General features: G+C 38.4%; 1 protein-coding gene and 1 long non-coding RNA gene across 5 annotated transcripts in view; one reads left to right on the forward strand and one right to left on the reverse strand.

Moving 5' to 3' along the window:
* LOC148355348 (homer protein homolog 3-like) overlaps positions 1-27,555 on the reverse strand; it is a 69,208-nt gene that overhangs the window by 32,091 nt on the left and 9,562 nt on the right. For 2 of the 4 annotated variants that reach the window (XM_088349704.1, XM_088349705.1), the window contains exons 2-5: positions 14,316-14,472; positions 13,528-13,659; positions 12,870-12,977; positions 2,236-2,372 (exon numbers count right to left, since the gene is read on the reverse strand). In XM_088349704.1, the coding sequence (XP_088205830.1) occupies positions 2,236-2,372; positions 12,870-12,977; positions 13,528-13,659; positions 14,316-14,472 (534 nt within the window). Of the gene's footprint in view, positions 1-2,235; positions 2,373-12,869; positions 12,978-13,527; positions 13,660-14,315; positions 14,473-26,175; positions 26,222-27,555 lie in introns of all 4 variants that reach the window. The other 2 variants (XM_088349703.1, XM_088349706.1) reach the window with 2 other exon arrangements.
* Positions 2,283-6,815, forward strand: LOC148355349 (uncharacterized). Its single transcript, XR_015852228.1, has 3 exons — positions 2,283-2,427; positions 6,472-6,599; positions 6,674-6,815. It is a non-coding gene; the product is annotated as an uncharacterized LOC148355349 (long non-coding RNA).

Raw genomic sequence — 27,555 nt, forward strand, 5'->3', positions numbered from 1 at the left:
CCAAATATTAAACGAGCAGTAATCATTTACTAAATGGGGCATATAAAATAAAACCGTTTCTGTCCCCAGTTTCATTTGTGTTTACTGACATCTATGTTTAGTCTATTTTGTATCAATTTTTCCTGTTCTTTCCCCCGCCATGGATGGTTTGATAAATGTTTTTAAATAATAATAATGCCAGATTCTGTGTCCTATATTAACAAAATACAGACGGAGGCGCCCGCTCCGAGACTGGGAGGTTGCTGGTTCAAGCCTCGGCCGAGTCATACCTAAGACTTACAACATTGGTACTAATTGCCTCCCTGCTTGGCGCTCGGCATTAAGGGTTGGAATTGGAGGGTTTGGTCACCTAATGACTCCCAACACAGCAGTTGGGTCTAAAACGGCGGCGCCCTGTTTGGCTGCGGCTGCATCGGCTCGCTACAGTTTAACTGTAAGGGTCAGGTGTATCAACATTTCGTTCTGTGTGCATGGTTACAAAGAATGACAATCAAAGTAAATCCTCCTATTACAACCATTCCACTTACGAAAAAGATATGAACATTTTTTTTGGGATGTCGAAAAATATCCGGACATTACTGTAAGTTAGATTTGGTATTGTGTGCACCTTTTTCAGAGTAGAGGACATTACTGTAGTGCTTCTTCCAGCCACTACCGGCATGTGGCGCTGTGAGAGCTCACCCAGCATCTACACCGAAGAAGAAATTCGCTTCCTCTTCCTAGTTCGTGTGTAAACATTCTATATTGTATCTCCAGCGCGCTAAGAACTTTGACATTGTTTTTGTTTAATATTTTGTGCATCCATTCAATATGGTTGGTGTAAAGTGTAAAGGAGAGGCAAGCCGTTTCTTTTGAAATTAAAGTGGAATAAGAAAGCTTGATGCGGTTGAAAAAATAGTTAGATCGCTTTTTTTTCGACCACTTTCTACCACGGAGGAGGAAGTTGCCTAACTCTTGAAGCCTATCTTCCAAAAGTAAGTTAAACTTAACTTTATTTATCTTTATAGAACATATTATTTTATTAAACGTTTATTTTTTAGTACAAAACAAAACAGGTTACGTATACAAGCCTTAAACATACTTATATAAACCTTAAACATACACTTCATAAAAGAATATAGCACTGAAGCAACTTACGAACAAATTCCACTCTTGAACAATCATCTGGAACCTATCTCATTCGTAAGTAGGGCAGCGTCTGTATACCACTTTAAACTTGTCTCCTTCCCAGTTACTTAGGATCATTTAGGCTCATTAAGACCTTCATATTTTTTTTAAATAATGTTTTCAAAACAAGGTGCAAGCAGTGTTACTTTATAAAAATGTCACAAAAAACTGCAAACCAAAATTTATGGATGTATTTCCCTTCAGCGCAGTGGGCACGTGAGAGAGAGGGGAGCGTGTTGTATGTGCATAGCTCTGCCCACCCCAACCGCTCATCCAATGAAATTGTTCTGAGGCTTGGCTGGCGTTTATGGGTAATTTAACTTTGTTCAGTGGGTTTTATCATAAAGAGCCTCAAGAGAGAACATATATTATATAATAAACTTCTATATAAAGGATTGTTTAACGATGCACAACCAAAACGGGGTATATGGGTGTGACATTACTTGATTAAAATTGTAGATAAGACAGTGCCTTTATACACTGAACAGTGGGATTATCAGAGTAGCTTTGGCTGTTCATGCACTAAACATGAAATGACACTCAGATTTGGAACATTGTAGGAATTTTGTCCGGCTAGCATTTTATCTTCGAGCCATGTGAACTCATGAAAAGAGCCACATAGGTTCCTGACCCCTGAGCTATGGATTTTATCATGCCAGATTTATTCTTGTAAACTGCAATGGGAAAGTAAAGCCACCAGAGAGCAGCTTTGGGTCATTTCCAAGCAGATTTTTTTTTTAATTTTCCTTCATCTAATGCATCAAGTCAGACTGCTGAGACTCATGGCAGCAATTTGAAGCATTTACAAGGACTTGAACCAAAATTCAAGCACTTTACACTCGAAAACACAAATTCAAGCATTTTCAAGGATTTCAAAAGCCTGTACAACCCCTGTTAAACAATGATTCATCCAGTTGGATAATGACAAGAAATGGAGGGTAAATAGACTAAATTTAATATGCCCCGTGTTGGTTATATTGTTGTCTTCTTTTATTTGAGATTTGTGAAGACAGGTGTATCCTGTGTTTTTATGAAGAAAAATAAAAAAAGATGGAAATGTGACATTACCCTTCAGACAACATCTTTTTGACTTTCTCCTTCTCCACAGTAAGCTCCACTTCTGCACTTTTACTTCGAAACAGTTTTTCCTCCCCTGGTCCATTAACCTTCAGCAATGGTGGAGAATGACGATCATCCGAGAGCTCCTAGATTAAACAAGAACCCCAAAAACACAAAATGTTTACTTCATTAGTCACCGAGGTAACATTTAGTTGAGGATTTGTTACAAGACAATGCAGTGGATGGCAAATAAGCTTCACACACAAAATTTGAATGAGTGGTTGGAGGATAATTTAGCTTAGTGTGGATCGAAATATTGTCCTTAATAGAGAAAATATTCGTCTCTTGAAACTTGGGCTGTCACAAATTATTATTTTATCAATCAGTTTATGCTTTTACAATCCTCTATTTTGATCATAGGCAGCTTATTATACCCAAAAACAAGTTGTTGCTCTTATCCAGCTTGCACGCTTGTTCATGGATTCTTCAAGGATTTTTAAATATTGACCGTGGTGCACATGAAGATGTATGAAAGCCCATTTCCCTCTTTTAAAAAAATGAGAAAAAAACATAGGAGATTTTTTTCCTTTCAGATCGTCAGAATCCACATTCATGCCTGAAGTGGTGGGAAAAAAACATTTTTTTTTCTTCCCTATTTTGCCGTTTCCCCCTACTTCTCAGAAGACAATTTCAGATAAAAATACGTCGATAAATAAACAGAGACCAAGCAAGCACATTTTCAACTCTGTAAATCCATTTTTAAAATACCCTTATTAAGATTTCCATCATTGTCTGTCTCACCCTTAAGTATAAGTGCATCTGACAGTGAAAGAGAAATAAAAACATTTTTTCTCCACTAGCACGTATGTAGCTTTAGACTATATGAAGAACAAACTCTATACAGTCTTCAGTGCCATTTAAAAATGAACTAAAACTACTGCAGCATGTTAAATCCAAGAGAACTGAATAACCTTTCATGACTGCTCTCTTTTGTCGGAAATGTCATCAGCCACAAGGAGCTTGCTTTTGTGATGCTTGAATATCCTCTCGTGTTGCATAAAAAATGACTCCTGCCTTCTAGATTTTGCATCTCAATTCCCTGTGGTATGTTTGGGTGAAATGCTTAAACATTTATGCCAAGGCAAGTTTGCGATAATGGTTAACCATCACCTCATACAGTTGAAAGACAGCCACATTTAGCAAACATTCAAAATAAGTCATGCTTAGGGCCCAAATAAGAAGCGGTATGGATGGAAATGGTTTTCCATTATAATAGCTTGGAATGGCATTACAATGAAAACAAATAAAACTGAAATACTTCTTTTGGATGTTACAGAGAACAGCAGTTTGTAATACTGTGTTATGAGTGAAAATATCCCGAGCACAATCCCGATCCAGGACAGGGATTTTGCTGCATCATCATTTGATTCGACATGGTTCAGACAAAATTAAAAACGATCCAATATTCCAACAAGCGCCTGTGCACGGATTGATTGCAGATGTTGATATGACATCATGCGCAAGTAATTTACCCTAGTTTTGAGCCTCAGGCTTCAGAAGATGACAGCTATGTTGGAGTCTTTTGATATAGAGGGCCAATATTACAGAGGCAACACGATCAGGTGAGATTGATGCGTAATATATGTGCATGGCGACACAAGTGCACGTTTGGAGAGAGAATGCCACTCTAAAGTGAAACAGTGTCAGTAATTTATTTCTTAGCAGTTGCATCATTGTTTTTAAATGACACGGCCACTGGGAAATTGATAAACGAAGCTAAATACGCGATTAAACTAACTATCAAGTACAAATACATTGAACATAACCAACAATGTATTACAAATCTTTAGATTTTCTCTAGGCTTCTAAAGACGGATGTCAAACTAAATGTGGCTTGGGGGCCAGTCTTTATGTTCTCAGGTTGGCCGGATCAGTAAAAGAATGTCAACTCCGAATTATTAGCTTTGTTTTTCAGTATTATGCTTTATCATCAGTCTACATTAGTAACCTACACTAAATATTATAATAAAAGATGAAAAGTCAAGTCAAGTCAAGTCAGTTTTATTTGTATAGCCCTTAATCACAAAGAGTCTCAAAGGGCTTCACAGGTTATTACACAGACTATTATTACACCATCCCCTGATCTGGAATTCAACATATTTTTCTTTAGTCTGAATTTTAACCAACATCATCCTTTTTATATATATGAGAAAGTAGAAATAATAACAATAATGAGTGTAAAAACGGATACAATTTACCTGCAGATGAAATGAGTCACAACAGGCTTTGATCTATTTGATCTCTATAAGGGGAATTAACATTTTAGCACAACAGAAACAAAATGAAGATAAATCCAAACAGCTTGACAACATCAATCACATTACTGTGCAGGTTGAGAGATTTGTCAGCTGTGATTATAATGTTTAAAATTGGGACCTTTTTAAAAAAACCACACCTTTACATACCTGCTAACACTTTACGCGTTAGGCTACTGCTTTTAGCCCCTTAAAAACGCCTACCGAAAAAAAATCTACCGCTTTTTCCAATTTACTCGACCCCAAAAAAATGTTGACTAGAGACTAGTGATTTGGTCTTAGGCTGCTTAATTTTGAAGCAGGACTAATATTCAAAGTCTACTGCTTATTAATGTCAAAAGGTTGGAATATATGCATTTATTCACAAACAATGGGGAAACAAGATTGTCATGTTTGGCATTGAATCAGTTAGCTGGTTTATTTTACCAGTTGAGTGAGTGCAGTTGTACACCAGAACCAACTAACCACGCTATACAAACTCAACACTGCCATCGAGCGCTGGAGAAAGCCTTTGGTGTGCATTTACTTAAAAAAATAATAACTTTTGATTGAAATTACCTAGAGACTCACTTTTTTGGACATACTCAGAAATAAATGGTGGGCCAGATTAATTCATCTAACGGGCCGGATCCGGCCTGCGGACTGTATGTTTACTGTACCTGGTCTCGAACAAACATGAATCAAAGCACAACTACTTTTGTTACTTGTTCGATCTCGTCGGGAAGGTACTACAATTAATTTTCAATTTTTGAGCTCTTTAAGGCATTATTTTTCTGCCCAAGTTAAAACTAATCTAGAAGTGTATGGCCATTAGTGGAAGAAATTATGTGTTTGACAACTTCAATGGTAGGAAATGATTAACTATACACATTATTTTGTGAAAAATGACATTAAAAATGGCGGGGAAAAAAGAGTTAACAAAATAAAAAGTGATGAAAAACTATATTGAAGCGAGAGGATTAACATTTAATGGTTGTCTTGAAAAATGTACATGAGAAATATTAAAACTAACTAATTGGATAAGCTCCTCTGATTTAATAGATAGTTGTATGTATTTTCAGACTACGACTTCATTTCAAACTTTACAGACAGATTTTACAGAGTATAAGGATTTGTTTGCACACTTTTAGGACCTATTCTTCTCGTTTTTGTATCCTCGCAGGTACAAAAAAACAAGTCAAATACCATCTGAGGGAATACACTCCTCCACTAATAGTACAAAATCCTCTTCAAATCTTTATAGTAAGTTGAGTGAGTATGTCAGTTTTCCCCTTAAGAGAAAGGTCTGTTAAATAGAACTTTGCAGCCATGTTTGTCCATATTGTCCGACACATGTGGAGGCGCAAGCCGTTCTCATTAAAGAAAGTAAAACAGCAAAATCAAAGCACACGACAACTACAGTGAAGCATCATAATCGACGGTTAGAAATACAACAAAATGAATAAGTCACTGTGTGGGTGAGGTTTGTAAAGTGATAAATAAGATTAAAGTACTACATTCCCCTCTTCATGTTCCAATTGAGTGGAAATGCGGCTTGATATATTCTTTCACAAACTACAGCTAACGAACAGCTCATTAGTCAAGTTCAAAGGCCTGAAGAATTTGTGCATTTGCTGCACTCTAGGGTTTTTACATGAGCAGAGAACTAAATTAGTTAGGTTGCTTTTTTTCAAGTTCAATGTAGAATTGCATCAGAGGGTGTAACATTTGTGGTAAAACAGTAAGACAAACTAAGATGAAGTAGAGTACGTACTTTATACATATATCAAATGGAAAAACCTAAATGAAATCTAAAAGAAGCGTTGTTTTCCTTTGCATCTTGCATGTTCAACTTTTTGTATTTTAGGGCATGGACTCATATCATGACCTAAAATACAGAGTTTGTATATTGATCCATTGCTTGTTTTGTTTTCTCTGTGACTAAGTTTAGGTTGAATTTCAGACTCATATTTGTCTAGAGGTTTCAGCAGTAGAATTCACAGATGGAAAGTCAACCAGGAGGCGCTAGAGGTCATTCCCCTGGTAACCTGTCCTTAAAATAAAGTTTACGTTTGGAAAGTATGTTAAACATTGTTTAATAATAATAATAATAATAATTTCCTTGTATTGTCATTCTGTAACAATGTACACAGAACGAAATGTCGATTGCACCTGACCCGTTGTAGTGAGCCGATGCAGCCGCAGCCAACAGAGGGCGCCGCCGACCACTTTTTAAGTCTTAGGAATGACTCGGCCGGGGCGCGAACCACCGACCTCCCAGTCTCAAAGCGGGCGCCTTACCATCTAGGCTGCAATGTTTATAATTATAAAACAATTTACTGGAATCATTAAAAACTGGGAAGTTTTCATGTTGTAACATTGTACAAAATGTCCACGTTTTTTGTGAGCAATTTTTTTTGAGTCATGAAAAAAATACATTCAGAGACAAACACTACGAACCTCAAATCTCTCAGGGTTGTCTATAAAATGCTCGATTCCAAATGGCCAATAGTGCACCTGGGGCAAAGCAATTTTGGCGGTTTGCAATTTGAAATCGTTGACCCGTTGTATAAACTGATGTGTAAAATGTTTGAAGTTTACGAGTAGATGTAAAACTTCATTTGAACCTGCATTAAATTATCTATTTATACATTAAATTGATAGCAGGAAATACGCATATATCCCCCTTTTCTCTTTTGACCCCCAAAATGTCTGAACACACAGCTGGGTGTCAATGTTTATTAATATTTATATGATTAAATGTGTCCTGAAATGTTCTGAATGTAAACTATTGTCCAGTCACATGGGATAGACTTTTTCTCACCCATGACCTGATTAAGGATAATCAGGATACAGAAAATGGATAACAAATGTTTGCAATTCATCCTTGAAAAAGTATCATTTCGATGTTGATAAGTATGATGCCATTGTACAACTTGGGACAGATCTAAAGGGGATATCATTACAAGAATACATTATTTGCCATCGGTAACAACACCATGGGTAAATCATTAACAGTTGAAAATGAAAATAAGTAAATGCCAAAGCTGCAAAACAAAGGGTGCTTAAAATGAGTAGTTTGCATTCTAAATTCCAGTGATAACAAAGAAACCCCATGCTGCATTCTAAAGTTACATTTGCTCTCAAGTCAGATTGGATCAGACTGCATATTAATTATTGAGTGACATTATCCATGCAACACAGAGATGAATGACAAAGAATAATAAAAAACCCTGCACACTTTTGCCTCAAGAGTTTGAGTGACCTTTCGCATACCTGAGACAGCTGCGAGGTGCCCACATGGTGTATCAGGAAAAGGAGAGCAAGAAGAAAGAAAGAAAAAAGTTATGCGATTGCTGGATGGGGAAGAACTGAAGTAAAAAATGTCAAACTCCTACTCAAGCTGGCTGAGTGGGAGTAGGTGTGGCAGTCATAAATTTTGCATTTTATTCATTTCTCAAGCTTGAAGCAAAATAAAATTGTGACAGTGAAATTATAGAGCAATAATACACAGACTAACACAAAATAACTTTGGAAAGTAGCAAAGGTGTTGATAGCCTTGCATTTGAATAAGAACCTAAAATAATGTAAAACATTTTCTGAGCAGTTTTGCAATCTGAGCTGACAGATTTTAACCATGAAGTTGCTTTCCAAGGAGCTTTTATCATGATGTGTCTGCACTTCCTTTTTTCAAGTACATTATACTATTTACTTATTTATTTGAGCCTCAGTCCATTTTGCTCTGTGAGCTTCTCCAAAACTCTTGTCTACACATTCTGAGCTTCAACGAGACCACAAGCCAGCATCATTTATTCATCACGGCTTTAAGCATTAGTCTATGCAAGGCTTAACTTGAGTCACCTGGGGTCCAAATGGCACAACACACACACAGTAGCTTGATCGGTAAAGCATGGTATCAATGGTTTTACGTGAGTACAGACGCTGCCCTACCTACGAACATTCGAATTACGCAAAACGGTAGATATGATCATTTTTTTGGGATGTCGAAAAATATCTGGACATTGCTGTAAGTTAGATTTGGTATTGTGTGCACCTTTTTCCGAGTAGGGGACAGTACTGTAGTGCTTCTTTCCGCCGCGTGGCGCTGTGAGAGGTCTCCCGGCACCCACACCAGAGAAGAAATCCAGCTTCTACTGGTTCGTGTGTAACCATAACAATGTGTACTGTATCGCTAGCACCTTATATAGAAATCACTTTTGAGCATGTTAAAAATATTTACTTTGGCGAAATGATACTACCTTTTCTTACTAATTCAGAAACAAACGTTCAATGGACAGAGCATCATTTTTAAAAAGTAAGTAATGTTAACTTGCTCAAAAAGGATTTTTAATTTATAAAACCAACAGAAAAAAATGGCACCGAAAAGAAAATCCTATTCTGAAGATTACGAGCTAGAAATAGTGAAATATACAGCTGAAGTGACTATGAATCTGACGGAAGCGGTTTGATTGTTTACCTTGACAGTGACACAAATGATAATTATGTCATTGGATTTATTGATTTGGAAAGAAAATGTTAGTTTGTTACGCGTGTCTTCTCTGCTATTTATGTGAATAACCCTTAGTATATTATGTCGTTACTGAAATTAACAGGCATGTCAATCATGTAACGTTCACATACCGTAAGAACATATTCAGACGGTTGCTCTCTTATTTTAAACTGCCTTTCAAGATGACATGCATGTGTTTAATGGTTTAATCAAATAAATTTATCACAAAAATGCAACTTATGCTGCAGTGCGACTTGCATACGTTTTTCCCTCTTAATTCTGCATATTTTGGCTGGAGCGACCTGTACTCCGGCGCGACCTATCGTCCAGAAAACACAGTATTCAAATTTTACCCAAAAACCCGTCAACGCGCTTTTGACTGAAAATAATGTAAAAATATCCATGAGCTTGACTGGTCCAGCATCAAAAGCAGAGGAAGATGTGGTGCCCACAAGCACTGTGAATTAAATTTTTGTTGATAGTAGGTGGTGATATAAGTCAAAAAATTACTCAAATGGATAAAAAGAGGTGTGTGTCTGTGCTAATTATTTCTTCCACCATAATTCTATTCATCCATCCATCATCTGCACCGCTTACCCTCAGTAGGGTCGCGGGGGTGCTGGAGCCCATCCCAGCTATCTTCAGGCAGTGGGCAGGGAACACCCTGAACTGGTTGCCAGCCAATCGCAGGGCAGAGACAGACAACTCGCTCACTCAATTTGGACCGGCCAATTAAGCTGGCATGCATGTCTTTGGAATGTGGAAGGAAACAGGAGTGCCGGGAAGAAACCCACACAAGCACGGGGAGAACATACAAACTCCACACAGGAAGGTTCGATCTCATGACCTCAGAAGTGTGCCGCACACGCGCTAACCACTGCGCCGCCATGCTGCCCCCATAATTACATAATAAGATCATTTAAGGTTTAACTGCTATCCCCCCAGAACACTTTGAAATATCCAACTCGGATTCTGCTTTAAGCAAACAGTTGTTCAAAATGTCTTTTATTTATGCTCAGTTCAATCATAATATTTATTTTTGACCATTAGAAACATTACCCTTCACTGCTTATTTTTTTCCAGAAGCAGCTGTGTACACATCTGCTCATAACAGTACATCTCTAAGCCTGATTGAAGTGGAAAATAAAATAAGACAGCTATACAAATTTTTCTATTTTCTACAAGTTATTTTATTAATTCAATTATTTCTATCGTACAATACCATCAGTATCGGTAAATAGGATCAAGGGTAAGTTGAAAACCAATTTAGGTACAACATTGGTAAGAAAATAGCTGAAAATGGCTGCTAATTTAGATATTAAAAGGCATCCGAACTGGCATTCGCAACTAAATTGCGCGATCGTTGGGATGGAGAAAGAAACATGGATGCCCATGAACCACAGATGCACCAGTCAAATCACACACTGTTTTTTGGTCAGAGTTTACAAATATATGTAAAAATGTTCTCAACATTAATTAATCTAAGTAGGGTCATTTAGAACAGGATCTAATTTCCAATTCCTATTTGATTATAAACAGCAGAATACATTCTCCATGTTTACATTCGCAAAATGTCTCAATGAATCCTCCAGTTTTATAGAATTAAATTGCTTGGAGTTTGTTAAAGATACAAATTATTTTGTGGATTTTCAGAAGGTTACAACTCTTAATTTACACCACATTTTCAATGGACAATGTTTCATAAAAAATAATAGGTGTTGAGGTTTGTTGGTCCATATCTGTGAACTTTCTCCTATGGCTTCCTGTTTCCAATTTTCCTCGAGCTAATACTTAAATCCTAATATCATCAATCCATCTGCTCAATTCTTGATCTCTTTGCCATGAGGTGTTAAATAATTAATTGTTTTGATGTTTATTCATGCAAAAAGATGCGTTTTGAATGTGCAGCTTGATCGAGCTCGCACACACAGCTCCATCACTCTGCAGTTTTTCAATGCAAAAGTAGACACGCAAGGACAGAAAATTCATTTCCAACTCACATCACAAAATGTCTTATCTGTCAAACTAATACCAGTGGCTGTTAATCACGATGGAAGTCACGTCATGTTTGTTTGAATAGCCAAAAATCACAAGAAGTCTAAAAGAAGAAATGCAACGGCAAAGCATAGCCACCAGAAAGTAGTGTCAGCGGCACTTTTAAGCAGACGTGTTGAGAAACATGGCAACAATTTTAAACATTTACGAGCAATTCAACTAAAATTTTTCAATCTTTGAAAATGCAACATTAAAATTCAAGCATTTTCAAGGATTTCAAACACCCACACAAAGCCTTAATGTTATTTCTGTTGTTTGCAAATATTGTATACTCACTTTTCTATAATTGTCTGTTAAAATATTCCAGGACAAAATATCAAAGTATCTCAGCTTTCTTTATTGTCATGATTCCCTATTCAAGGCACCTGTGACTGCCAATTGGCGCCAACATTTCTGAGAGCTGATTGGCTAAGAGACTCTTTTTAAACCCCCGGCTTTCAAGAGGACGCCGTCAGATCGTTGCAAACCGATGCTCCCAGCTAGGCAAGCTCACACTTTCAGACATTTTTCCTGCCCTGTTTTCCTCTGCTTGATACCCGTTGCCGACCTGTTTCTGGACCCGATTCTTCCCTGTTCTGCCATCCCGACATCCGACCTGTTTTGCCCCGCTACCTGCCTGACACCTGTTGCCGACCTCGTTTCCGAACTCGATAACGCCCTTGCTCTCCCGTCCCGGCTAACGACTAGTATTCCTGCAAATCTACGATCATCCTCGCTCGACACGGAAGTGCCACTTCCGCGTTTCCAGCCACCTGCTACCCTTGTCCGTCAACCATCGGATCATGGAGGCAAGTCCTACTCTCCCTCTTTATCAATAAAACTGAGTAAACAAACGCTACTGGGTCCTGTGTCTGTTTCTGGTCTGTGACATGTATAGTTTAAAGATGAGTTTCCACGCATGAACATTTTTGTTGTACCACCCCTTTTTCCCGACAGATTTTACAAACTTTGAGCATCTCCAAACCAATAATACGAAATAATACGTTAAGCCTACCAGCATACAATTAACTGATGTTGCCAGGTTAAAACCTCGTCATTTTTCCCCAAACAGCAGCCACACTTACCTTTAATGATAGATTAATCAGATGCTTTTTCTCCCTTTATCATACTTTCAGTCAGCCTGGGCAGTTCCCATCCCTTTTAAAAGACCTTCAGCGAAGTTTCTCCCTGTGCTAAATTTTGATTCCCAGTTTACAGACTGTTAAAAAAAGGACAGTCCCTTTCACAATCACAGATGGAACATGGTCAGGCCAAACACTGGGTAAATATTGGCCAGTTGAATTGCGCGCATCCCGGGGGTACAGTACTCTTGCCACCTTGTCTTGCCAAACATAACCGAAAAATGACCCGTACAAATACAGCACGTGTGTCTCTTTCTTAGTGTCTTACAAGCAAAATATGGAGCAAAGGATATAGTGTACCCATTGAGAAAACCCCACATACAGTAAATGTATAATCAACGCCGTCTTGGCTCTGACTTTTGAAAAAGGAACTTGATCACAAACGCAATTTCATGAATACATTTATGAAATGACTAAGAACATTTTATTTTGATGTGCTAGCACAACTATATAGGACATGCAAAAGAGAACTATTTTGTTGTTGTATTCTATTGAATTAACGAAGATATAATTCCCTTATTTTTCCTCGCATTTTATATTTTACCCAGTCAGTAGCAAATTAAAAATCTAAATTGAGCATAATTGAATACGTACTGTACAAGTCTACCAATGTTACATTGGGAAAACAACAAAACCATCATGCCTTGGTGTTAAATGCTTCACCTGTGGGGCTGCGATGTTGAGAGCTGGATTGGACAATTCAAACCTCTCCTGGGATTTCTCTCTGGCAAGCCGGGCTGCCTCCTTCACTTCTTTAAATTGTTCTGCAAACTGAAGTTTAACAAGTGAGCAAAACAGCTGCATATATGGGACGGAAAAATCAATAATAACTAATTCTGTTGCTTCACAAGCAGCAGCTTTCTTTACATAATAATTGACATAAAAGTCATTTGTTTTTTAACAGAATAGAATGGCAGATGAACATCCGTTGTATTTACTGGTAATAATTGACCCATCACCAAAAAGAGTGCAGCTCCAGAGTAACATGTACTGTTCATATTCGGCAACAGTAGTTGTTTATTTGCAACGGCACAATCAAGCAGTAAATTTACAGTCACTATCATCGGCAGTCTGCAGCTCTGACGGGTCAGTTTAGACAAGAAACGCTTAAGGAATAAAGCTACATATGCCTATATGTCAACAATGGATCCAGTACACTGCATAAAATGTAACAATACCGCAAGATTTATAAAACGGGCAAACAAGTTGTTGACATTAGAGGATTCATGACTGTGCAGTGACAGAAATTTAAGTCATTAACCTTTCCTTATATATTTTACTTTTCAAAACTGATTAATAAAAGTATTGTTTTCATTTTTACCTGTTGCAGTTGCTGCTCAGTGGAGAAGCCCAAACCATAAACGGTGTTAGCTCGGCTATCAGCCCATTGACCAAACTTTTGGGAGGTTTTGGTGAAGGTCATGTTGGGGGTAATGGTGCTGTTGATGATAGCCTATCACCATAAAGGGAAGAAAATGAACATGAAGTAGCTTTATAGGTGAAAATACAATTGGTTAAAACTTAAACCTATCTATGATGTTCACATTCTCTGAGACAGTTTGCATTACACTGACAAGTGGAACCGATAAATATTATCCTAATAGAAAGTTCATACACACGTGTGTTGTGCATGCCATTTGGGACAGATCTGTAAATCCAAAAACTCAAACTACAAAAAAAATAAATCAAGAAACAAAACTGGTGTTACATCACTCAACCATCCAGAAAACGAGCTAAGTGATTAAGCTTGTAACAGATACATTTACTACAATTGTCAAGTGAACCGTCTAAAGCAAGAGGATTATTCCAACAAAATGCCAGTCTGTCACTAAAAGCTTTTTAGGGAACCATAAGGAGGACCCATGCTTAACACAGAAAAAGTGCAGATACAATTCTCCAGTGCTTTAAATCAATCACAGTGATTTAAACAAATACTATCAAACTTTGTCTGTGTGAGTCAAAGCTCTTGTGCTGCTTTATTATAGAGACCAAGATGCTTTCTCAGATCGCTCGAGCAACCCCCTCTGAAACGCTCATAATATCTATGATGTCCTTTCAAATGTATTCTTGATGGCTCCGGCATATGAAAACAAATGGTGTCTCACTCACTTTAGTCCCACCAACACTGATGATGCGGTAGACGTTTCGGTTGGCGTCATAGAAGAAGGACACAGTGACTGCGTGCTTGCTGGCCGGAAGCCAGTTGCGTTTTGTAGCAGGGTCGATCTGGAATACATGAGCTCGGGCGCTGAAGATGGGTTGTTCCCTTTAAAATACATGAATATTGGATATTAATGACCCAGTTCATTCACATGCCCTAAAAAGGACATAACGCTATACAATGCTAATGAGCAAGACAAAACTCTTGACAGACAATAGAGGCAAAGGGAAAGATATATAAATGTATTTATTCCTAAATCTCTGTTGTTTTTTTTTTTTTTTTTAGAAAATCAATAATATTACAGATGCATGTAAAGTATGATGCAATACACTGTACGTGCAAATCACAATCTTGTAAATGCTGAAAATACATGTAACAATATGTACTATAAATTAAACTTTTGCCTTTGGGGGGATATCGCATTTGGAATTGGAATCTGTATGAAAACAAAATATCAGTAGGATCATTTTCCATAATAATTAAGAGCAATTCACCCTAAATCAGATTACCGGTAGATTAATGTAAATTTGTGTTCAAAAGTTTTGTCTCGGAAGGATTGTGGTCAAACTGAGGCAGTGGTGACTTTTTTTCCTAGGGCCATCACCACCCTAAAAAAGCCTAGGCATTGGAAAATTGGAATCCGTAGCTCATCAACTTGGAATTTTTTCCGTGCCAAATGCTATTACACTATTTTTATTGCACTATGTCGATGCCCTTCCATTTTAAGCCGGGCTTTAAGCAATCTATCTATCTACCCTGGCCATATCCCACGAGAGGGGTGACCGACAGCAAGACAAACACATAAACAAAAACAAAGAAAAAAAGGGAAAAAAGTAGCAAAAAAAAACACAAAAATTTGACCATGGCCAACCCAAATGCCCAAACACCCAAAAGAGTAAAGCACCTCGGCACCCAAGTTGGTCATGCTTTCGTCCCTCCAGATGAAACAGGACACATGAAAGCGGCCATGTCACTCACACTCTTCTGTTCAACAGCAGTTCCCGACAGCTTTCACTGGTTTACCCCTGCCGCATCATACAGGTGCCCTGCCCATCCCTTACAACACGTCCAAACATCCCACTATCCTTTCACAACACCTCTCCACTCATTCTTATCACAAGCAAGAGCTCTAGCTTCCATTACATTCAGACATTTTTCATGCAGTGCACTCAGAACACCATCCATCCATGTCAATCACGGCCTTCCTCTTCAAATACTTTGTAAAAATGTTTGGACATTCTTATTATTTTATTTTTCTCTTTTAAGTCTTTATTACGTGTTTATCTTGGGGTGCCATGTCAAATGTCATGAACAATGTTTACGTCGTTATCAATTAAAATAAAGACAATTTTAATTCAATAGGGAACAGTAGTGAAACAGCCTGAAAGCAATATTTCACCATTTTTTATAGGTTCAATTAATTTACGGTATGCAGTAACAACTTTCGTATTTCCACTTCTAGGATCTTAATAATGGTAATGTGGGCCAACAAAAGCATTGATCTCATGAAGAAACTTCTTTTCTATGGGTCGGCAGTAATTATAGGAAGCATTCTTCCGTGTGGATTTGCTCGAAATTACCCAACATTTGCATACAAACAATAGACATTGTTGCTGAAGCTGCATTAAAAGACAAAAGCAGCAGAGCCAAGACACCCAAGAGTAGAGTTTGCCGTAAGGAATTGGTGATATGATGAGATTGCAACGATTGGAGATTAAAAAAAATTGTGATCGTTAAAAAAACTGCAAGATTGCTTGATTGTCTATTTTTTTAGGTCCATTCTATTCTGTTGAGATTTGGTGATTGAGTCATTAGGTTTTGTCCTTATTTGGTTCCATTATGTTTTTTTGTCTTAAAAATGAATTCAGCTACGACAGGGTGGCTCTAATTGAAATGTTATTGCATTTACATGCATTGCACCAGTAAATCATTGTCGTACTGTTCTGTAGGAAATTAGGCAATTTGTTTGCGAGTGTGGTCTAGCGAAAGCTATCGTTCATTAGGATTAAGTTTTACCGGTGATGCAACGGCACCGCCTGGGCTAAAAAAAAGTTGAAAAACACAGCATTACACTATCACACTCACTCCATAATGTATTCAACAATTAAGTCAACTGAGAGCTTGACAAAATAAGATCACCACGTCCCTAGTTTCATTAAAGCAACTGTGGATCCAATCTTAAAAGTTAGCTAGTAGAAGCGCACCAAAGCTCAGCTTACGAGATCTGGAAGTCTATAAAGTATATAATGGACAAAACCTTAGGAGCACTAAATGCCTCTTTGCGAGTATCTTGAGAGGTTGGGTAACTACAAGCTTTATGAAAAACATGACTCTTAAAATAATTAATAGATAATGTGGAACCATATAGTGGGAGCAGATTACAACGAAAATAGTTAACTAAATGCCAACAAAAAGAGGTGCCTATAAATACAATGTATTAATATTAGTATCATTATTAAACAAATTAAATGAGACGTTTTGGTAGATAGAATGCAGTGTCTGCTAAAGTGCAGTAAGTAGGAGTAGTTTGATTTCATTCAACTTGGGGTTCATGTTAAATTTCATGCACATTTTGTAGAAATTTGCATGACTGCACATTTGAAATTAAAATTTGTTGAGTGGACTGTAGTTGGCTTAATGTATATTTCTCCCTTTAAGTTCAAAATGATAGGAAAACGTTTATAATTTAGAAAATTAGCATTGAGCTTGTGATTATATTTTTAAAAAAATACACGATTTACATCGTTTACCATATCATTCAGCACTAATTGTCGGTTAACACTTGAAGAAGATAGACACTTAAGTCATCCATCCATCCATTTTCTGCGCAGCATATCCTCACTCAGGTCACAGGGGTGCCGGAGCATATCACAACCAACTTTGGGCATTGAGCAGGGGACACCCTGTGCTGGTCGCCAGACAGTCACAGGGCACCGAAGACAGACAACTCACCCCCTCATTAAAACCTAGGCACAATTTGGATTGTCCAATTAACCCTAAATGCATGGTTTTTGGAATGTGGAAGGAAACCGGAAGGCCCAGAGGAAACCCGCACAGGTACGGAGAGAACATGAAGACTTCGCACGGGAAAATTGCGCTAGATGGAATTGAACCCTGGAACTGGATGCTAACCACCATGCCATCCTGACTTCTGTCATGTGTAACTGATAAAAATAAGTGTTGGTGGAAAACAAGTGTAGCCAAAACACTGCCTAACAGGCCTTGGTTGGACATTACACAATACTGTAGTTCGCAAATGTTTAAAGCGTTCCACTTTGGACTACCATAAATGGTCATTAAGGGAGTCCAAATCTGCTTCCATGTGTAGTGTTAATGGGATTTGCCATTTTAAAAGTCTTGTGTTCATCAATGACGTGACAGCTCTAAAGGATACGAAAATCTGTCAACTTTGAGACAAAATTTCACGAGTCCCCCGGCACACAGAATGTTTGCATGATTATGAGGAGAAACACAACACATTCTGTGCATAATTGGAAAGGAATGGTCTTTTTGAATACCACTCAGCGTTCAGGAGATTCAGGAAAAGCAGTGTATCTGTGTTCAATGTCTCATAGTTTCAGCCTTTAATGGCATATCTGAGTTCATCCTAACAGCTCAACATATGTTTTGTGGACTTATTTAAGGCACTCAGCCATTTCGTCAAAGCTCAAAGTATTCCCACACTTATTTAGGGGAATGAAACTTCTCCCAAGTTTCCACCGTTTGCACCCAAGTTTGTCCTTAGAAAAGGGGTTAGAAGCACATTCGTTTCGAATGAGCTCAGAGTAGCTAGACATGGTGGTTGTCTGCATTACGGGGGGCCAGATGAACACGAAAAAAAGAGATCAATCCCGCAGATAGGAGGAAGGGAAGTTGAACTTAAAGACTTTATTAGGCCGAAAATGATTTGATGGGAGGTTTGATGTTTAACTACCACAGCAAGTCATAATTTCTGAGTCGGTTTTATATGGTCTTGTCTGATGAAGAGCTTTAATTGATCCTAATAATTTAATTGCATCACAAGACATGTTTCAGGGTTTCTCCCAGTGCCTTGTATGATGGTGGGCCACCAGGTTTTTGTTGCTCCCCCCCCCAATTAGGATCTGAATTGACTTCTGAACCACTACCTACAATTGACAAACTACCACCTTTTTACACCCAGAAATAAGAGACCTTTAGAAGTCATCACACCGAGTGACAAATAGGCTATTCCATATTCCATTTATAGTTTAGCTACGCTTAGTTCCAGTTAACCATTTTTTTACCCTGGTCGAATTACATTCCCAGTCTGGTTTTCAGTGGGAAACCCTGGGAATTTTGTTAATAATATTGGTGTAACTATTATCTTAAAAGTACAGTAATGCCTCACTGTATTGCTGTTCACTTTTTATGTTTTTTATACTCCACAGATTTTCACTGTGCATTGTAATGTGCAGCAGACAACACACCGCATATGCTATGACTGGGACAGGTGGCAGAGGGCTTTGTGTGTGTGTGTGTGCGTGCGTGTGTTGTGGAAGTGACCGTCTGTGTGCACGACTGTGATAGGCTGGTGTATGCTGTCAATCAAAGAGGAGGGTGGGCACACAAGTCAATGGGTCCACCCAAAACAAACTGAGGAGAACAAGGACAGCTAGTATTTTAGTGTCTCGTTACATCGAAAAGAAATTCATCAATGAAATCTGACAAAGTCAGAAGAGCGCAACAAAATGCCGATAGGCACCGGGTGCTACGTGGATTGTTATCGGGACCGGGAAGAAACTGAGGCGGCGACGGCTGAAAAAATAATAGCCAACTGTACGTCCGGCCTACTGCTGCAACTACGTGAAACTCTCACATGCTACCCCTTCGAACCTTTATACGTATTCCTGTAAGGTGGCTGCAGCAGAGGTCACCTATGCCTTATAGTGTGGTGTGTCCTGTGTATGTGTTAAATAAAAACAGAGAACCAGCTACGGAGACTGTGCACTTTAACACTGTGCGCCCCATGGTCGTGGAAATACGGTGGATTATGCACATTATACACAGCTACAACCATTGTTTTTTGTTAATAATTAATAAAGATGTCTCTGACTCTCTTCCATCAAAGCGATCAAGGAACTACAGAAGTCCTGGAGAGATACGCCAAATTGACAGAGACGATGGTATCCCTAATTGTCATAGTGAATCAAATTAAACAATCATACAGTGTTTCAATTTCTTCTGTAAAACCAATTAGCTGGCTGAATAACAGACAAAAGAAAATAAGATGAACTGAATTTATTATCCCAGGCAACAAGATTTAAACGGAATCTCCACTCTATTGTCCCCTTATCTGAATGTAATGATTGACACTTCATCATCTCTGCCTTGTCATAGCCGATCGCAATGGGACTGGAATTTTTCTCGATTATTTCGCTTGGCTTGTAGTTGCCTTTTGAAAAGCCTCTCGAGCTAATCAGCTCAGGGAGAAATCATCACAAGCAGGTTTGATGAAACAAGCAGATTTAACAAGGATTTAAGTCCCTCCCCATCTGAAATAAGGATGAGCAAACAATGCAGCAGCTCAACTGTTTTCCAGGAGCCTATCTAATACAAAAATTGTGGTTTCACGTACTTTACAGCTCATTGCAAACAATTTCCTTATAATTGTGAAGTGTTTTTGCTTTCGGGAACTTTTTAAAAAGAAGAAAAACGGACAAGGAAAAAAACTGCTGCTGTTTTTCTGTTAACTTTTGGTTTTCACAATGGGGTTCTTTCTACTCCACACTGTGAGCCTGGGGCCTCAATTCTGACAGGTCATCTGAATCGATCAGTTACCATCTTTTCCAGGTCATACATACATCCGTTCTGTTCCTCCAACCAGAGCATCATGCACGCTCGTTGCTGCTCACCCATGCATAAGTGCACAGTGAGTCCATGCAGATTACAGCTCAGTAATTAAAGGGGTCGCAAACATGTTCACTTATGATTATTTAAACACGCTGCTCCATTTGCTTGGTACTGCTTTGCTGCAGTGTAAACGTACTATTTTGATTTGCTGTTCTTTGGAGACATCCACAAGTTATCACCGCTTGACCGACTTTTTTAAAAATACAGTTGTACTTTACTTCCTGGGCAATAGATTTAAAATGTTGCCTTGAGTTTGTGACATTTATGTTATTTGATGGGAGAAAAAATGTAGGCTAATGAGTAGAGTCTGTTCAATGGCTGCAAATTGATAGACTCAATGACTGTGACATACAATGGCTCCAGGCCAATTTCACTTTGTTACTGTGTTAAAGTATAATTGTGGATATTGGTGTCAGACAAGATCACTGTCAAAACGACATTCCGTGACTTGTTGAACTCTCATCCAGAGAAAGACATTTAACAAGAGTAAGTGACCTTTCATTGGTTTGTTTTCTTCTGAAGTTTGATACTTAACAGTCACATTGCAGCAAATTATCACTGCACAAAATTATCACAACATTCATAAAGAAAAAGGAATAAAAGATCAAAGCAAAGGCTTGAATAAACTCTTCCCCCAAAGAATTTGATAATTCTTCAGTCAAACTTTTCAACTCATATTGCTTCATGGATTATTTTACATTTAGTTGGTAGTCAATTTCGTAATTACCACATTGGTTTCAGACATGATTAGACATCTTTCGACAGCAGTGCTTCCCATACCATGTACCTCTAGTGGGCCACCAGGGTCTAGTAAAGTTAGTCCCCTCGCTTAAGTTTCATAAACTGCTTTTATTAAAAAGATATATATCCATCCATCCATTATCTGCACCGCTTATCCTCAGTAGGGTCGCTGGGGTGCTGGAGCCCATCCCAGCTATCTTCGGGCAGTGGGCAGGGGACACCCTAAACTAGGAGCCAGCCAATCGCAGGGCACACAGGGACAGACAATTCGCTTGCTCATTAACATCTAGGGACAATTTGGTCAGGCCAATTAACCTGACAAGCATGTTTTTGGAATGTGGGAGGAAACCAGAGTGACCGGAGGAAACCCACACAAGCATATATATATATATATATATATATATATATATATATATATATATATATATATGCAAAAAGCTCCTGCAAATGTTCTATGAGACTGTTGTGGCAAGCGCCCTCTTCTATGCGGCAGCGTGTTGGGGAGGCAGCGCTAAGAAGAACGATGCCTCTCGTCTTAATAAACTGGTAAGGAAAGCGGGCTCTGTTGTGGGCACAGAGCAGGACAGCCTGACAACTGAGAGACGGGCACTGGAAAAGCTGTGGTCAATCATGGACAATTCATCACATCCACTACACAGCATCATCTCCAAACAGAAGCACAGCTTCAGCGACAGACTGCTTTCACAGTCTTGTTCCACGGACAGACTGAGGAGTTCATTTCTTCCTCATGCCATGAGGCTCTTTAACTCCACCCGGGGGAGGTAAAAGCCCACATTAAAACCCACCCCCACAATTGCATATTACCCTATTTTTATTACAGTGTGTATTTTATGTAGCACTATTTAAATACTCTATATCAACACGTTATATTGGGTATTTCTGTATTTTATTCATTTTATTTTATTATTTTATTTTTCAACTCAAGGATACTGCTGGGAGTGTGGATTTCCCTCTGGGGATGAATAAAGTATCTATCTATCTATCTATATATCTAAAAAGAAAAAGAAAAGACATTGATAACCTAATCACTAGTTTTATATCCTTCCATATTTGTTATGAGAAAAAACAGCCATTGTGCTCTTTTCCAGATTTTCCAGATTTTTTTTTCAAGTAAGTGTCAGTACTTTTTATTCAAGATCACCATTTTATGTGGAGTAAAAACCTGGATTTCTTTGCAAATATTCTTCAATGTTTTACAGTAACATCAAAAAGTGAAATTATTTAAAAATAAATAGTTATTTTCAGGGCACTAGAAAATTGAAATAAGAAGACCCCTTGCAAAATGTTTGCTTCCTAAATACTTTGATATCCCTCCCACAATAAACTGAAGTGAGTTATTTGTTTAACTTCTCCAAGGTTGGCAAAAGATGCAGTGCTTTATCTTTGCAATACCAATTCACCCTTGGGTTAGTTGGTTGAGTGGGCGTTAAACAACCTCAAAGAGGGCACACTAAAAAATGATAAGTAGCATACATTTGTCACTTCATTACCTACATTATGTGGGACTCATTATTTCATAAAAATGAAAATTACTGCATAAGTTTTACATTTAAACATTTACAAATAATAGTGTCAGATCTTTTTTTTTTAAAGTGCTCTAATGTCATGAATGATTTTCTTATCCTTTTAAGCTTATTCTTTTTGGATTCAACTGAATGAGATATATTTACCGGTATGTCCTCTTTTAACCATTTGTCTATGAAGACGAGACAACCCCGGTTATTTAAGACAGAGTTGTTCTTTATCAAGGTTTTTTTGTGGTTTCAAAAAATTTTTTAGCAAAATAAAAGATTTGTATGCCTTGCCAGCCAGAAAACATATTCCCTGCCCTATTATCTTTTAAAACGAAGGAGAAACTGCATACAACAGCTAGAACTCTAGCAGACAAGGGAACACAAAAGACTCTGTGTAAAAAAGCAGCCCATGTGAAAGTCATTCAGTCATAAGAAGCAACATAAAAATCTTTTGTCAGTAGCCCAGTAGGTAGGGCGCTCATCTTTAGACCAAAGTGTCGCAGTTTCTACACCCAGCTCCTCCGATTTTAATATCAAAGTATCCTTGGGCAAGACACTGAACCCTTAATAAGTAGGTAGTGGCCTTACATGGATGACTTGATTGGTGTGTGAGTGTGTGTGTGAATGGGTAAGTGTGAAGTGCATTGTAAGGAGCTTTGTTGAGGTCTTCAGTGACACAAAAAGTGCTAGATAAATGCAGACTTTTACCCATGATGATCTGCATTTATATAGCGCTTTTTAAGTCAATGACTTCCCAAAGCGCTTTACAATGTGCTCCACATTTTCCAATAGCGGCCTTGTATTGCAGCCATGTAAGACGCTAACCTGCTTATTGGGGGTGTTAGGGGTTCAGTGTCTTACCCAAGGACACTTCGACATGCAACACGGACGAGACGGGATTCGAACTGGGATCCCTTGATCCCAAGACGAGCGCTCTGCCTCCTGAGCTACTGCCGCCCATCCATCCATCCATTATCTGCACCGTTTATCCTTAGCAGGATCGCGGGGGTGCTGGAGCCCATCCAGCTATCTTCCGGCAGTGGGCAGGTGACACCCTGAACTGGTTGCCAGCAAGTCGCAGGGGACACATCGACAGACAACTCACTCACTCATTCACACACAGGGTCAATTTGGACCAGCCAATTAAGCTGACATGCATGTTTTTGGAAAGTGGGAGGAAACCTGAGCGCCCGGAGGAAAGCCACGCAAGCATGCTAATTGCTGCACTTTTCCATATTGTTGATCAAAGGTAAAAAAGATTTGCAAAAGCATGGTGTGAACTTGAATATTTGTACTATTCTTTGCATAGCAAACATCACTAAGGTTTGGTTTTGACATGATCCTCAAATGCAAAAACACAACTGTTTCCTAAATTTAATTTTACGCATAAATGATGATTTGTAGCAGTTTTTATTCTTAATATCTATGAATGAAGTGATTTAAACTGTCAAAGGATTACAAAAAGCTGGTCCTGTTTTAATATAAATTTGTCCCCAAAACAAAGAGCGGAGAGTTTTTAGTTAGTCATAAAAAGTGAAGGTTTAATTTACATCTAAAAAAAATCCATTTTTGTTTTAATTTGTTTAACAAATCATGAACCTGGGGTCATGTTTTTGAAAAAACACACTACTGCAAGTTTTTCCTTTGATGTTATTCCCCTAGACTAGAATACAGTACTTTTTCTCGGTCTCTAATGTGCCTTCCAACAATCCTGAAAGGAACCTTATGGAATCTTCTACAGCCTGATCATCAGGGGTGTTCCAATGCTTTCATTACACCAAAAAGCCAAACATTATAGGATTTCAAACTCACAGTGCAGGAAAAGTCAATGCATATTTTATGATTCAGGGAATGTTTTGATCTGTAACATGCAGATTTAAGGGAGGGGGTGGGGAACTTCACTGCACATTGGTATCTCTTTGCCATTGGCTGCAGAGTATGACCTGCAACCTGTTTTTTTTGTAGTTGACAGACCATTCATTGAGTGACAAAGGCTGATCACACACTATTCTAAATAAATCTAATAAGATTAGTGGCCCACCATATGAAGGGGCCTATCGTGGAAGAAGAGCCGGAGCTAGCTAAGCGGCTAGCGGCGTTATAAGTCTTCGGTACCGTCCGTAATCATGGTAAATGCGAACTCACGACCAAATAAGATCATCGAGTGCTGGTGGAAAACATCAAAGCGCACAGGGAGCGCAGTTGCTGTGTTTTGCGGAAACGTGGCTCACGTTTAGCATTCCGGACGCTAACTTGTAGCCACCCGGAGCTACCCGGAGCTATCCGGCTTCAACGCCGCTATACAGAGACACGAAAGCCGGGGGGAATCGGAGAGAAGGCGGACTTGCTAACACGAGGTGGGGTATCCCTGGATTTTCACAAAGAAAAGATTTCCATCCGCCGCAGGGATGTCGAACTTGGACTAGCGTGACGTCATCCACTCCGCTACAAGCACCCCTAGGGCATCATGTTAATATGTTACTAAACAACGGGGTAGACTGCTGGAAGTGTGAATTTCCCTACGGGGATGAATAAAGTATCTATCTATCTATCTATGACATTCAGAACTGTCTAGATGTTCCCAACATCTTCAAAACAGATCCACTTGAATAGGTTCAGTAAATGAAAGGGCATCCTAGGATGGCTCAATATGGTTATTAAGTTGAGCTATGATCATACGATGACTTTGTCACAAATACATGGTAATGAGGTGACATACACTTTTACAACACTGACAGGTGCACTATGCAGATAAAAATGTTAATGTAAAAAAATCTACATCATGCATACCCTAACAAGAAAAATACCACATCTGAGTTCAAGACTAAGCATTGTTACTATAGAGCAGGGGTGGCGGACAAGTTTGACACAAAGAGCTGAAAATTTTAACTGTGAGAGTCAAAGAGCCACACCACGCACTGACTGGCCATGACAGACAGACAGACACAAACACACTCACAATTTAAAACATATTATTTCCCATAAAACACCCCTCTCCTTACAATACAACAAGTATTGTTCTTGTGTTGATTTCAAGCAAAGTGCCCATCCTCAATACACACAAAAAATGAATGAAAAAAAAAAATGAAATTAAAACAAGGCTAAGAGCCACAGAATATCGAAAATATGATGAGGCTATGAGGCAAAGAGCCGCTTTCTTATTGGCCAGGAGCCGCATGCGGCTCTAGAGCCACGTGTTCTCCACCCCTGCTATAGAGGTTTGTTTAAACTCATCAATGGTTTCAATGGCTAAAAGAAGAATTACATCAAAAGAAAACACACTCAGCAGTAAAAAAAAACATTTAAAACGCTAGCAGGAGATATTATTTTGAAAAGGTAGGGATGGGTACAGTGATTGGCGTCAGTGCCAAAAATGGCAAATGTTTTCTCTCTGGAAATTTACACATCATTTCAAAAGCAGTTGGGCTCTGCACTATTTAGAGGATTGACAAAAATGATGATCCAAATGTATTTTTAATCCACACTAAAAGCAAGAAAAGATAACTTTTCTGCGGGCTCTTAGATAAACAACATAATTAAATGTTAGGTAATGTTCAAAATCACTGTTAGTGAGGGAATAAAGATACTCGAGTAGGTTATTACAGATCACTTGCTGCCCATCCCTGCCCTGCATGGCTGAGAGACAAGTGTGTGAGTGTACCTCTCTCTGTGTAGTGGGTACATTTTATTGCTGGAAGGTATCTCGTCTGCAGCACATGAGGAAAATCAAAGACAGAAGTAGAAACAAGTCAGAAATGTTAGACAAAGTGTGACATTTGACACAAGAGTTTAGAGAGTATAGACATGGTATAGTGTGCAGCAGAATTTGAACATTCAAACGTCTCAGAGGTCATGCACAGAATCTTCAAGTTTCAATAGACATAATGCATGCTCTAATGCACGATTTGAACATATTTCTCGCAATAATCCAGATCTGTTCATAGCCATGGTTCTTGGACTCCTTAATGCACCTCTTATTAAATTAGTTATTTTGAAATGATAGCCAACCGGGCTAAATGATTAACCGAAATCTGACCAATATTGCGATGTGACGTAGTGCGATAGTGTAATCGCAAAATACTGCGTTATTTTCAAGGATTTATAGTTCCCGTTTGTTACTTGAGTGAAGGAGTGTTTGTCAATCAAGATTTGTCACATTTTAGGTGTAAGCTGTCAGTTAGTCAAACAGCACTTGCACAAATGGGCACCGAGACAAATGCGACAGCTCGTAGCTTTAGCGCCTCGATACATTAAAAAGGAATTTATCAATTACATAGGACTAGGAGGAAAGTCAGATAAGTACATAGAATTGCCGAATGTAGCTAGTCACCAACGCCAGAATGAAACGGACGACTTGGGGCTACAACTCGTGGACAACCGCTACATTCGTGACTCTTGTATTTTCATCATCACGGAAACCTTGCAGAAGTAGCGGTACAGTGTGTCTGTAGCATATAGTGAGCCAGCCGCTGTCTAAATCGCTTTCTTACACTGAAAGAAGCCCTCCAATTTTGTTTTACTTTTGTATAATGACAACAAGACAAATGTATCAACGGAAATTCTGTTTTTAATTGTAAAGATACAGTATTGTTGTTATTTTGTCACAGTCGTATACACTCTGTAATCTGTCATCCTGAGGTAAGTTTGCATGTCACAAGCTCTCCCAAAAACTAAACAAGCAGAGAAATGCACTTTTCTTTTAAAATCGAAAATTGCATCGAAATTGCCATACACATCTGAAAAATGGCAATTAGGTTTTTTTCCAAAATCGTGCAGCCCCAATACCTAATTTTGTAAAAATAAAAATTAATGAGTGTCCTGTTCCAAAATTGATAGCAATTTGAATTTAATTATAAATCACCAGTATTGGCGCTCTGAAGTAATCCAATCCAGCTTCTGTTCTTGTTTTTCTATCTTGCAGCGTATACATGTAGCTTAGAAAGACTATGAAATCAAAACAAATATTAAAAAAAATTGACATCTTTGCTTTGACCACGCATAACCTAAATTCAAATTAAATTTGATAACACTAATCTAATTT

Source organism: Urocampus carinirostris, chromosome 12 (assembly GCF_059441175.1).
Source record: "Urocampus carinirostris isolate Australia breed hairy pipefish chromosome 12, RoL_Ucar_1.0, whole genome shotgun sequence".
Classification (NCBI taxonomy): Eukaryota; Metazoa; Chordata; class Actinopteri; order Syngnathiformes; family Syngnathidae; genus Urocampus; species Urocampus carinirostris.